General features: G+C 44.5%; 1 protein-coding gene across 1 annotated transcript in view; it reads left to right on the forward strand.

The window, feature by feature from the left end:
- Positions 1–14,095, forward strand: part of LOC127600027 (tyrosine-protein kinase CSK) — a 30,429-nt gene that overhangs the window by 14,909 nt on the left and 1,425 nt on the right. The window contains exons 2-12 of the mRNA XM_052064371.1: positions 2,875–2,958; positions 3,557–3,670; positions 3,741–3,853; positions 6,171–6,390; positions 10,465–10,558; positions 10,972–11,037; positions 11,516–11,615; positions 11,704–11,794; positions 12,118–12,191; positions 13,487–13,682; positions 13,789–13,875. Of these exons, the coding sequence (XP_051920331.1) occupies positions 2,944–2,958; positions 3,557–3,670; positions 3,741–3,853; positions 6,171–6,390; positions 10,465–10,558; positions 10,972–11,037; positions 11,516–11,615; positions 11,704–11,794; positions 12,118–12,191; positions 13,487–13,682; positions 13,789–13,875 (1,170 nt within the window). The 5' untranslated portion in view covers positions 2,875–2,943. The remainder of the gene's footprint in view (positions 1–2,874; positions 2,959–3,556; positions 3,671–3,740; positions 3,854–6,170; positions 6,391–10,464; positions 10,559–10,971; positions 11,038–11,515; positions 11,616–11,703; positions 11,795–12,117; positions 12,192–13,486; positions 13,683–13,788; positions 13,876–14,095) is intronic.

Consider the following 14,095-nt stretch of genomic DNA (forward strand, 5'->3'; position numbering starts at 1 on the left):
CGTGCTTCGGGAAGTGCTCCTTCATTGAAGACTGCTATTGCATCACCCATTGCCATGACAACGTCACCATGAGCTGAGACAAATTTGGATACTAGGAGGAAAGGATTGTCATTCATGTCTGCCATCCGCAATAGTCTTAAGTAAAGCCTTGATACGAATGTTGGTGTATCAACATCCCATATAAAACTGCCCGTTGCTTATCCGGAATGCCAGTGCTTAAATGCGGAGCTTCAGTGCCCAATATTAGCCAACACAACAATTTCCAGTTGTCATTGTATCTTCAGCTTTCTGTTACGAGTTTTAGAAACGCTATTTGTTCAAGCTTCTCTCAAGGTTGACAATACAGAGTAACTTTCTGTCTAGCTTCTAGTCAGAATCGCGATCTAAATCGTTACCGTGAAGGATTCAGTTCATACCGTGATAGGAATTTTAGGGCCCAGCCTTACGCAAGTAAATACTGATGACCGCCGACTGAGTTCTTGTGAGAGAATCTATTGTTTCTTTTGACAGTGCAAATTTAAATTTTACGACACCAGAAATGTTGGCCTTGAATCCCATTTGACCCTTGGAACTGCTGCATTACGGTAGCGCGGGCCTTCATTTATTTATTTATTTATTTATTTATTTATTTATTTATTTATTTAAATAAACCACAATTATACAGGGACTGCACTACAGTTGCGTAACGCCCCATTGGTGTGTCAGACGGCATTAGATCGGCTCTGACATGACTCACGCTTTCATCAAGAAAGAACATCTTAATGGCGGAACACCTCTCGACATGAACTCCACATGGCACCGTGTTGACAATCCGAGCATCCTTGTGAACAAGGCATTTTGGCAAACGTGTGAAGGTAATTAGCGCGTCGGTGTAGGAGTTAATCATGCATGTAGCTCCTCGTGTTAAGCTTCCATCATGCAGTTAACACATACAAATATTTGTGTGTCCTGCCAGAAGCTGCATTAAGATAAGATAAGATATCCTTTATTTGTCCCATAGTGGGGAAATTTACAGCCTCCAGCAGCAAGAATGTAGGTAGAAGGAAGAAGGGAAAAAAAACATTATTATTATGTTATTATAATGTTATTATTATTAACATTATTATATTAGACTTTTGGGTCACCCAGGTACAAATCACTTTTTTATTTATCTGTAGTGAGGCAAAAATCCATTTGTGGATTTTGCGGGCCACATGCAATAACGTTACGATGTTCAAAACAAATTGCCATCTTTGTATAAAAGATGCATTCTGACCGCTTTGCATTATTAGCGTCGTGCATTGATAAATTGGTACAGAACGACGCAAATGATTCCGTGAACACACGCATGCAACACTTTTATTGCAACCACAAAAAAAAAAGATTTCATATGAAACCACAATTGCATTATTTTTAATTTTATGGCTTGCATTGTTAATGTTAATGTTGATGGCTGTTTGCAAGTTCTAATAAAAAAAATAATAATAATAACCTACACGACACATCCTTTTGGATTGATTGATTTACTTATTTAAATTATTGTAGAAAACATGTCAGCCTCCTTGTGGGGAAGTGCACCCAATTGAATATAACCAGCCATTACTCCACCAACAATTACATTTAAAAAAAAAAGTATCTACTGCTATATTCAACGCTCGTATTGCATGTTCATCTCATCGCGTGCAGCCCTGATTTGCATGTTTTTGTGTGTTGTTCGAAGACCTATTCTATGGTCCGGTTTTGAAATGGCAACCGTTGTCGAGCAAAAGCAGATCTCCTGCACGCTCATCAATATGATTTCCATACACGTGCGAGGGCCATTTGAGCAAGTCAACAATGGCGTGCCTCCCGCAAGAAAGAGGAAGGGGTTGACTGAGTAGCACTTGACTAAGTTGGGCATATTGCACGAGCAGCGGGTTTGCTTGATGTGCTTGAATGGCTCTTTAGGCATTCCTCGGTTAAGAATAGCATTCTTTGGTCTCACAATGCTGCTGTGGGTGACTCGAGAGGGGTCGGCCCGGGCTAATACGTAACCGTTATCTGCAATTGACTGCAGCCAGGCTAGTTCCTGTGTCAACACAGGATGCGGTGGCGAGAGCGGCGTCGGCGATCTCTCGAGGGAACGTGTCATGCTCACCGAGCCTTACCAACGAGTATTGCTTTCCTTTGTGGGGGTTCGGACGTTCTCGTTGGCCCCTCCCCCGCTTCATGCAAAGAGATGGAAAATGTGAGTCTATTGACTTCCTCCTTCTCGCTCGACTCGCAACTTCCTGTTCGGCTGACTGGTCGCAAAAGCAAAAGGCTTCAGAAGAGGTCATCACATTTTTCAGTCTAAGAACCACTTTCCTGGTACTTTTTAATGTGAAGCACAGCTCGACACAAACTTTTCCACTGGTAGCGCAGATTTGGTCGTACTGTTTTGGGGTGGGGGGGGGGCAGTACAGCATAACCATCTTTGCTGATGCGTAGTCGTCCCAATTGGCGTACCGTTTCGGAAGATGATTGACAGTGATTGAAGAAAACTACCAACACTTGATAAGACTTTAAAAGAAGACAAAAATAAGAAACAATGCCATGGTAAAAATGTACAATTATAGCTGACGGCTAAACAACTTCAATTTAGCCTTATTAATTTTTCGTAATAATTTGGGGTGAATTCCAGGAGTCGTACGAAGTGCCGAACGATTACTCTGGAATTTTCCCAAATTAGCACCAATCAGGAGAAGGCGTGCTTGACCGATGGATGATTCAAAATCACGAAGTTACAGGTATAAGGTGGAAACCATCTATTGTGGGCATAGTATAGCGTCAGAATTCGAGAATCGTTTTATGCATTGTGTGAATGCACGTGACTTTTGACCCAACATCTAACACATGGCTTTATTCACGTGGCAGCTCTGATGGTACCAGCTGAACAGTGAGCGCTACCTGCCCGAGGACACCTGCCGCCCACTTCCCCTCATCATGTCTGGGATTCACGTAAGTCAATAGCACATCACACCTATCCTGACACAAGCAGAGTCCGTGATACATGGATATAGATTTTTTAATTTATTTCGACGTTTGTGTGCAGTACACCCGTGCTTGAGGTCTGGGGGAACATTTGCAACAGTATGAGAATTTGATTCAGAATTGCCATACCAACACTGCCATTGAGTCAAAAGGCAACAAAAGAAAATGTCATTGAAAAATCAAAATGAAAATGTAGGGGAACTCTCAACACTGATGAGAAACACCAGCTTAATACTAGTATTAAAATAAAAGATTTAAATATTCAATCAGATTTTTCCCCCTCTTGATTTTATTTCTATAGCTGGAGAATCAGTCAAAAGTGGGGGGAAAAAAAGAAAAACGCTTCAGCTCCCGCCACAGGTTTTCTTTTGGATTTAGAGAGATTGACTCGGCCACTCCTTGATGTACTTGAGCCCCCCCGCCCCCTTGTTGCATTGGAACTGTTTTGGATCAACTCATTCATGACCCATCTTCAGTGTTTTTTTACGCATGCCCCTTTGATCAGTAGCGATTAGACGCGTTAAGCCACGTTGGTCCTGACGCCATCTTCTGTTTTGTGTTGCAGGCGCCGTGGTCGACGGGCACGGAGTGCGTCGCCAAGTACAACTTCCAGACGGCCAACGAGCAGGACCTGCCTTTCTGCAAAGGAGATGTGCTGACCATCATCGGAGTCACCAGGGTAACCGGGACTCCGTTATTTTTGACTAGAACGTTTGCTCTGGTCAGCTGAAGAAAATGTTTGTCTTCAGGATCCGAACTGGTACAAAGCAAGGAACATCGTGGGCAGAGAGGGAACCATTCCAGCAAACTATGTCCAGAAGAGGGAAGGAGTCAAATCAGGAGGGAAACTCAGTCTTATGCCGTAAGTGCCCAAGGAACGATGTTGGCGCAAAAGATGGCAGTCCAAGCTCCCCTACAGGTGCCGACGTGCGCCTCAAAAGTGAACGAGTCTACGTTTCCGCCACGATGAAAAGAAAAGCAAACGTTAAAGCGGCCGTATGATGTGAAGTGGACTTTTTAGTAGCTTGTATACAGAGATTCGGGTCTCTGGAATGCGTTTCCACTCATAACCAAGAATTATTTTTGCAAGCTACCAAAGTACGCCATTCTGAATTGTGCCAGAGTGTGATTTCACAACGGGGCGAATTTACTTATTACCGCCTCCTCAGTTTCTTTGTCCATGACTTGGCAGCTATGCTGGGTGGGCGCAGTTACCCCACTTTTGAGCGCCTGCCTAGAATAGGGGTGGGCAATTATTTTTTGCATAGGGCCACATGAGAACCAGAAAATATTATGGAGGGCCGGATCAAAAGCGTGAACTAAATTCGACATAATATTAATTGGATTTCTTTATTTAAAAAGCAGTATTTTGGGCACGTTTTTCAGACTTTAAGAGTACATCCTATCGAACGGGATTTCTTCTTCGACTTTCCCTATGCTCTGCAACTTCAAGTAACTGCCACCTGGCGTTGAAATGCCTGTCATTACAAGTCCAAATGAAATGAATGCAGTCGTTGACATTGAACCTTAATTGTGTACCAACCTTCGGCGGGACGGATTAAAAAGACCAACGGGCCGGATTTGGCCCGCGGGCCGTAGTTTGTCCACCTCTGGCATAGAAGGTGTGGCGTAGATTAGCAATAACTGACAGCATTCTTGGCGTTAGGATCTGGGAACAAACATATTTGCGATGTAATTGGTGATGAGGTTATGTATGCCTCAACTAGGGAAATTGCAAGCTGTGATTTGGTTTTCTTCAAACGGGAGGTCGCTTTATCCACCACACGCTCAAATCCGTACAAGCTAATTGTCAAAGTGTAATTTGGGGGCTTGGTAATGAATTGTTGTCTCCAACAGTGAAAATACAATTCCCGCTTCTTTTACCTTGGGTGGTGGTTCACTTTTTTCTTCGGAGACACACCGGCAATAATTGGACCCCACAGCCACACGCCGTGTGTCATTTGCCGATCCATAAAACGATCCCCAAACTCATAAATGCTGCACTCCAACTCCTGTGACCCCTTTGCGCCCGTCATGAGCATCACAGACCGCAGCGTTCAACTTTTGAGTCATTGGGTCATCCAGCGCTCGACTGGGTTGTTACATAACAAGCGTTAATGATTGGCTACGCAGGCACAAACTTCCTTTTGCTCCACTTCAGTCCAACTTTGTAGCCTATTATCACAATTTTTTATTTTTTTTTCTTAAGAGCGGTACGAGGAAACAAATACCAGAACAGTCAAATAAAACCTTGGAGTTAAAAACAGCCATGGGCTGTGCTTTGGGGTGATTTTATCTATTTTTGTTTTTGGGTGATTTTTTTTTTTTTTTTTTAATGCCATTGAGGGCAAGAGACGAAAAATGTGATCACCATCCATCCATCATTTCCACGGTGCTTGTCCTCATTAGGGTGGCGTGAAGGAGGCTACAATGCACAATATTGAAGCACACAGCGTCTGGACAGTGAAGGAGACGTGCTAACCATCATTCCCATCATGCCGCACTAATGATCAACCTGATAAAGGTCTAAAACTTTAAAAGTTCACTTTGCCATAAGTACATAAAAACTGAATAAAGTAAAACTACTCGGCGTTCGTCCTGTAAGATAGCTGTGGCGGACACAGAATTCACTTCACACTTTGTCTTATTTCCTCTGTGGAAAATAGTTTCGAGCCGTTTCCTCCACGGCGCGGAGTTGATTCGCTTATGAATGACGGGAAGATATTTTTTGAAGAAGCACTCTTGCCTTCTCTTCCGGGTTACGTGATGGCTTCAGCTGTGGTCCCGTTCTCATTCTGACCCACTCAGACCCAGTCGCAGACCCAGTCAGTCAGCCACCCACCCCTCCACTGCCCCCAAGTGGCGACTGTGAGGAAAGCTGCAACTCTACTATCCTGTGTTGCGGAAACGTTATACATTTATCACGATGCGTTGCACCTAAGATGCTTGATCGTACTGCTAGTGTTTCCTTTAAAGTATGGGGCAAGCTACAAGCTTTGTCGGGCATTTTTAAATGTCCGTCAAATGTCAACAGTTTTCACTCCCTTGTCATTTGTTCATCACCCTCAAAACTGACAATCTTGTCTCTCAACGTCAAGAATGACAATTATTTTTACAGTGCCTAATCTTATGTCCCCCCCCCCCCCCCCCCCCCCCCCCCCCCTCCGGTCTGCTCTCAGTTGGTTCCACGGGAAGATCACTCGCGAGCAGGCCGAGCGGCTGCTCTACCCTCCTGAGACGGGCCTATTTCTGGTCCGCGAGAGCACCAACTACCCGGGCGACTACACGCTCTGCGTCAGCTGCGACGGCAAGGTGGAGCACTACCGCATCATTTACCACAACGGCAAGCTCACCATCGACGAGGAGGAGTATTTCGACAACCTCATGCAGCTGGTGGAGGTGAGCGGGCGAAAAGGGGGAATGGTAGCGTAAAACCATTTTAACAACAAAGCCATCACTTTGATTTGGGGGGGGGGGGGGGGGGACAACACCAAAATACCAGTGGGCACCTTGAAATAGTGTGAAACGGGCTTACAAGAATTCTGCCATGAGAAAGATGGTGATGCTGATTTTTCACAGTCTGTCGAGGTTTGCTCCAAGACTGTGACATGCAAACAAGGTGGCTTTACAATACGTGCGGTATCAATTACAATCCCACCATAAAGATAAATCTTATTGTTGGTTTCCACGTAGCGCCGACCTTACTTGAACCGTTCATGGTTTTTGCAAGTTAAATAAGTCCGTATATTGTATAAGAAATGCCTCACTGCGATGTTGTAGTTTGTTTTGGCGAGTCTTTTACTTATCCAGAATTTTTAAAAATTAATTGAATGGACAAAAAATAAATGTGTTTCTACTCATTAACATCCATTACATAACTCTGCGTATTCAACAAACACACACACGCACTACGGTTGTTCCCAATGGGGTTCGACTAAACTTCTCCCATTCTTCAAAAAGCCTGTCTGATCCGTTATCTGCCAGACTGGCAAGGCGAGTAGCATAGACTTTCATCCCGTCAGATAACGCGAAACACAAGAGCTCAACTTATCGCGCTCGTAATGAGGCCTGCAATGCTGATATACAGGAATACCTTCGAGGTAGAGTCCAAATGGTTGCATTCATAAAACCCCACAGCAAAGGCAATATTCCAAGCAACATTTGTTCAACACAATCTAATACTGTTTCAATCCGTGTAAACACCCTTTAAACGCTCTCCTACTGCACTCACATAAACACTCTTGACTGAAACTGCGAGCAGCATACGGCTGCTATTGCTAACCAAAAACAAACATAGCTCTGTGTGTGTGGGTCTATCTATCTATCTATCTATCTATCTAGCTATCTATCTATCTAGCTATCTAGCTATCTAGCTATCTAGCTATCTAGCTATCTAGCTATCTAGCTATCTAGCTATCTAGCTATCTAGCTAGCCAGCCAGCCAGCCAGCCAGCCAGCTATCTAGCCAGCCATCTAGCTAGCCATCTAGCTAGCCATCTAGTCAGCCATCTAGCTAGCCATCTAGCTAGCCATCTAGCTAGCCATCTAGCTAGCCATCTAGCTAGCCATCTGAGAGAGAGAAAATGTTATTACTTTTTAGCACACTTGAAAAGCCGTAACCCCGCTGTATATTAATTCACCAATCACAGTTCTCCTTAATCAAGCATTTTTCTGTTAAACATTTTTTTTAATTTTATTTTTTTCTCAATCAAGGATTTTAGATAAGTTTCAAATTCATTTTCCTCGCGATGTGTTTTCAAGCCGCTGCGCACACTGGTTCATTGCGTGCACCGCAAAATGTTTGTCAGGGCCGGATGATGAACAGGATGTCGAGACCTACCAAAATAACATCAGCAACACACTCAGTAAGGCCATACCATACAAAAGTACTTGGACACTGCCTGATTCTTCTCTGCTCCAAAATGAATGTGCATCCTTTGATGTCGGTCAAAATTAGGTCTAAGATATCCTTTATTTGTCCCGCAATGGGGAAATTGCAATCAATCAATCAATCAATCAGTCTAGTAAGGCTCACCTAATATGCTCACACCTATCTTCCTTCAATGTGTCTTTCTCCCAATGTTTTCGCTTGAAGGTGTTGGATTTTTCACTGTAGCTGTTCCCCGTCATTTTATTTCTTTCCCCTTCTTTTTATGTCATGGTGGTTTCCCCGGCTCGATACCTTGTGTAATCTTGACTCTGTTCTGCGGCCTTCGCCTCTTTCTCGAGTCTATGTATAGCCTCTCCCCGCATGCATTCTTCACCTCGTCTTCCCTCCCCACTAGCGGAGGATTCCTCCCATTCTTAATGTGTGTATTTTCCTGCTCGGCAGCCACAGCCCCCCTCCGCTGCCGTCGACTGCGGTCGGCTTGTCGCGACAGGGCTCAGCGCAGACTGACTGAAAAAGGCACCCAATGTGACGCGCTATTCAGTGGACGCAGAGTGCTCACGCTTCATCTTAAATGACATTTCATCGTCATGAATCCGTATGCGTTCCTTTGCTGCAACGTCACCGCCTGGTAGTTGCATTCGCCAACGCACGCCGTCGCTCACGCTGCAGCCTTTGGAATCTTTTTACGGATTCCCGTGCGCGCTTAGCACGCCTTCTCAACTGCCGCTTCCCAAAATAAATATTGGCGCCACCCCCGCAGGCTGCGCCTCCTCATCTGCATCCTCATCAGTGTTGTCATGTCACCCATTCCGCGCGGCCGCTCTGCAGCGCAGCGAGCTTTGGCCATGATGTCATCGCTGTCCAATAGAGGAGCGTGTGCAGTACCACCAAATTTTTACATATGTGCTTGTCATTGGATGAGGTTAACATGTATGTTTGTTTTTTTTTTGGGGGGGGGGGGTGAGCCAATGTCCGTAAAAAGAGGTGATTGGTACCCTGAAGACTTAATCCAAAAAAAAAAGAAAAGATGACAAGCGACTGACATTCGATTAAGTATTTCTTGTAACAGACAAAAAGCAAGGAGGCAAATGTGTTTTGGTGCTCAGAGAAAGCGTGAGATGAAAGTCAAAGCTGTCGTGGTTTATATTTGCCGCTGTAATGATCCGTCTTTCAGGTTCCCCTCGGCAGGGGACACCTCAGAAACATCAAATGCACTTTAGAAGTCTGTTTGTTCGGGTGTCCCCGACTGCTATCCACACTTAATAGCTGATCAGTTGATGTTGTGTTCTTGGCAGATTTTTTTTTGTTGTTGTTTTGCTTTTCACACAGATTAAAAAAAGCCGTCTTTGCTTTTAACTCTTGCTGCAGCTGTGTGTGCTTTCACAGACCCAGACAAAAGCGTCTTTCAAACAGATCCTGAAAAACTTGGTGTGCTTCACGCAAGCAAAGACGCAAAACCTAAAAGCATTTGCAAACCGAACAGCGAACGGCAATCAGAAGCAAGGTCGGGAAAACAAAAGTCGCTTCCCAAAATGACTAAAAACGTAACTCGACAACATGAACAGAAAACTTTAAGAAAAACGTTTTAAAAGTCAAGTTAAAAAAAAAAAGGTTTCTAAAATTACTCAAAGGAAAGATTTCACTTCTGTTGGCAGCTTGTTCCATTTCCGTGCAGCGTAACTAAATGCAGTTTCACTCTGTTGACTTTGAACTCTCTGCTCTTCTAATTGAGCCAAGATTGCCCGATCTCAAAGCCCTGCTATGTAACAGTAAAATTGGTGGTAAAATTTGTTTTAAAAATCATCCCGCAATCCGATAATAGCCAAATTCACAGAAGGATCCCGTGAAACTTGTGTGTCACAGATCTGGAATAAAAGATCCTACAGCAGGTCGCCATTGGATTTTAATACAGAACTCAGCAAAGGCCAAATATTGCCGTAACAGTGTGTGCTTTTTTTTTGGAGGTGGGGGGGGGTATGGAATTGGACAAAAACATATTTTCAAACGAAAGAACTAATTTGAGCTTCAGAGTACGGTAGATCCGGTACGTGTCCATCCTTGCCTTTCGCACAGAACACAGCAAAGTGGGATTTGGCCACAACTGCACGCAGCAATTTCCTTCAACAGAACAGGGCGAAAGTAGCCAGTGTCCGGTATTAAAACTTAACACTCCTGTCCCGCTATCCCATAATACCCCGACACCCAAGTGCCCTCCTTGACTTAATTACCATCCAGCGGCATTGCTTTCAACACAACACAGAGGCAGAGTGAGCGTTGGCTTTGAAACTTAATCGTGCCTCCGTTACAGCTCTCTGGTTCATCCCCCCAAAGGTGGCAACTTAAATGGTCTTCGACTCCGTTTGAAAAAGTCTCGACAGTGATGTTTGCTTTCAACACAACAGGGGCACACCCAAGAATCATCCGATGTGATATCGCCTCCGAATGCGGAATGTTGGGCGTGACGCGGACCCCCTACTGGCTTACTGCCGTTTTTTTTTTTTTTTTTTTTTTTTTTTTTTTTACGGAGCGGATATTGCACGGCCAAAAGCACACTCACCGTTGTCTCGTGTTTTTTCTGGCAGCACTACACCAAAGACGCCGACGGCCTGTGCACCAGCCTCATCAAGCCCAAGTTGATGGAGGGCACTGTGGCGGCGCAGGACGAGTTCTCTCGGAGTAAGGGCGCATTCAGGACTCATTCACACACAACTGTTTTGCATGTGTGTGTACACAACGTAAACATATGAGAAGGCAGTGGTCGCATTTCAGCACCTTGAAAAAGTATTTAAGTGACTGTAAATGCTCAAAAGTGTGCCGTGCATTTTTTTTCTTCAGCCCCTTGTGGTTGGACACGCATCCAGTCGAGTGCAATCCCATCGCCTGCAGAGTTCTGATTAGTAAATAGTCGACCTGTGTGTACAGCCCCTGCCTTGATAGTCTCAAGGAGCATCGTTTAAAAAAAAAAAAAGATGCTAACCTAACGAGACTTGGCCGGTGCTGAAAGCGGAGCAATGCGATTTATTTTTTGTTGTTGTTATTTCTCAACGTAAATCCAACTGAAGTGAGACTGATGTGCGCTGTCCCCGCAGGCGGCTGGGCCCTGAACAGGAAGGAGCTGAAACTCCAACAGACCATCGGCAAAGGAGAGTTTGGAGGTGAGTCGACGCGTCACGATTGGGGTTTCAAGCCCGAGTTTGCTTTTTCAACCAATGTTAGGTTTACAAATTTGTGTTCCAAACAAGGTTTCGGCTTTCAAATTGCATTTTCATGCTTTGGGTTAGTGTTTCACACTGGTTGCTTGAATTAAGGCGGGGTTAAGATTTAAATAGGGGGGTTCGAAGGCAGGATTAGTGTTTTAAGACCAGCATCGGCTTTCAAATAATGGGTTCAACTTTGGGTTAGCATTTCAAATTAAGGTTTTCAAGCAGGAGTTATGATTTCAAACAAAAAATAGGGTTCCGAGTTGGCCTTGCCAGCTGGTGTTGTTGTTGTTGTTTTGAAATGGGGGTTTCAAACCAGGGGGGTTCAGTTCATTGTTTTCAGTCAAGGTTTTAAGATGGGGTTTCCAAGAAGAATTTTCGAAAGGATCAGGCTTAGCCGAACGCTCAAGATTGTCTCCCTCGGTCTTGTCAGATGTGATGGTGGGCGACTATAGAGGGACCAAAGTGGCGGTGAAGTGTATCAAAAACGACGCCACGGCGCAGGCTTTCATCGCCGAGGCCTCCGTCATGACGTGAGCCGCACCAGGCACACAATCGATCTCAAGACGGGAGTGTCGTTCTTACGAGATGAACCTCTCATTTGTTTTGCTGTGCGCGCAGTCAACTGAGACACAACAACCTGGTGCAGTTGCTGGGAGTCATCGTGGAGGAGAGGGGAAGTCTCTACATCGTCACAGAGTACATGGCCAAGGTCAGTGACACCGCAGGCTCCGCTGGAGGACGCTTTGGTCACGCCTTTGCGTTGGACTTACCGTCGTTGGTTGCAATGCCGTTTTAATTGAACTTTGGTCGTCCCGATTATTGGCATTTCCAAAGTGCTTTGTGGATCGGCGGCATGGTGGTCGGTCGTCCTCGCTGGCCTACTGACGTTTGGTACCCCCGGTGTAAGACTTCCAAAAAAAAAAAAATTAACAGCTGATTGATTCCTTCATTAGCATCTTCATTTTATATAATGGTGCAATGCAATATGTGCTATATATTCTCAAAGGCTTCGTTTCCTCCTCTGTGCAACAGGGCAGCCTGGTCGACTACCTGCGCTCCAGAGGGCGGACTGTGCTCGGTGGTGACTGCTTATTGAAGTTCTCACTGTGAGTTATCTGAGTGCCTTTGTCATTTAAATTTAAAAATATATACAGATTGTGGCACTTGCCCTGGTCTGCATTGTTTTTGTTTTTTAGACGCATGGCCCTTGCCTAATACATTCCAGTTGGGAATTAGTCTCTGAACCCAATAATCTGAATGATTACAGTAGAGTTTTAAAACAAGTTTAGGATTTGGGGAATTTAGGGTTGGGGTTACAAGCCAACGTTAAGGTTTCAAGGCTGGGTCTGTGTTTCAAATTCAGGTTTTAACCCAGGTTAAGGTTTGGTTTACCAATGAGCCTTTCAAGCCATTTCAAGCGAGTTAACAAGTTTGACTTGGTTCCAAAAGCAGCTTGCTAGGATTACAGAGGCATAGCTGAATCCAGAGTAGCATGTGGCTCGAGTACAAGCACACTTCCCGCCCTGACCTCATATCTGTTCTATGCAACTTCATATGTCTCTGGACCACACTGAAAAGTCTGATTAGAAGTCCTGTCCAAACCGTTACCGCATACAATCGACAAGTGAGTCATGCCAGGCTGTTGTGGTCGTAGTGCTAAAAGATTTGTGTTTTTTATTTAACCCTCGTAGTCCACCGTTTGCGATAAATGCAAAATTATGTCTTTGAATCAAAGGCAAAGGCATTCGGAAAAACACGAGAGAGCTGAAACGTATGGGGGGGTTCTAAAATGACCGAAATTTCATGACGTCACCGGCTGATAATTCTCAGGCATTGCAGCAATAATAAAAAAGGTTTTGATTCCGTAATCTTCACAATTTACATATTTTGCACCATAGAGACCCATTATAATTTATATTTTTGAATGCATCGTAAACCTAATGTGTAAACATGCATTTCACGCGATTTTTACGTCAATCGCTTTGTTTTCGCTTGGACAGACGTATGCATGCCACATTGTTGGGTTGAGGTCATTCCAATTGTTCAACTTTTAGGTGGCGCCACAGGATCGCAAATGAGTTTGCCTTTTTGCAGCAGGCTTCAAACCAATGCATTTTACATGAACACGTCCGGTCGGGATTGTTAGTAGGGCTTGGTTGGGACCTCCAGACACAATTTTTTTTTCCTTTTGCAAAAAATAAAGAATAAAAAATCCCAAAGAACTAATAAAAACTATATATGTATGGATAGCACAGATGCCTCTGAACATTTTGAGTGTTTGAAAAAAAAAATAATGTATAACACAACATACATCATTTCCAAAATTGTAAAACGCGTAACTTAGGGTTTTTTTTTTGTTTCGAAGGACCTAAGGGTTAAACAAACATTTTCTCCCATGTAGTGATGTGTGCGAGGCCATGGAGTACCTGGAAGCCAACAACTTTGTCCACAGAGACCTGGCGGCCCGCAACGTGCTGGTGTCGGACGACAACATCGCCAAGGTCAGCGACTTTGGCCTGACCAAGGAGGCCTCCTCCATTCAGGACACCGCCAAGCTCCCTGTCAAATGGACCTCCCCTGAGGCTTTGAGGGAGAAGGTGACAATTACTTTCAGTCTGTGTTAAGTGGCAGTCAGGTCGCTGAACTTGGCATCAAGCTGACTCGCTCTGGCATCGCTTTTTTTTTCGTTATTGTCCCCTGCAGAGGTTTTCCACCAAGTCAGATGTCTGGAGTTATGGAATCCTCCTCTGGGAGATCTACTCCTTCGGCCGTGTGCCTTACCCTCGTATTGTGAGTATCGGAATTCAGTTTCAACAAAGATTGACCGTCATCCATCTGTCTAAGTATACGTGATTCAAATTTGGTAGACTCGTAAAAATCACACGGACAGTTGAGTCTTTCTCAAGGCTTCCTGGAAATGGCCAAAATGACCCGACGCGGGTTCAACTGCCAATGCCTGATAACGTGCGTCTTTTGAGGCATGGCATCTTAGACTTTTTGTCACGCGTCA

Source organism: Hippocampus zosterae, chromosome 4 (assembly GCF_025434085.1).
Source record: "Hippocampus zosterae strain Florida chromosome 4, ASM2543408v3, whole genome shotgun sequence".
In the NCBI taxonomy this organism is placed as follows: domain Eukaryota; kingdom Metazoa; phylum Chordata; class Actinopteri; order Syngnathiformes; family Syngnathidae; genus Hippocampus; species Hippocampus zosterae.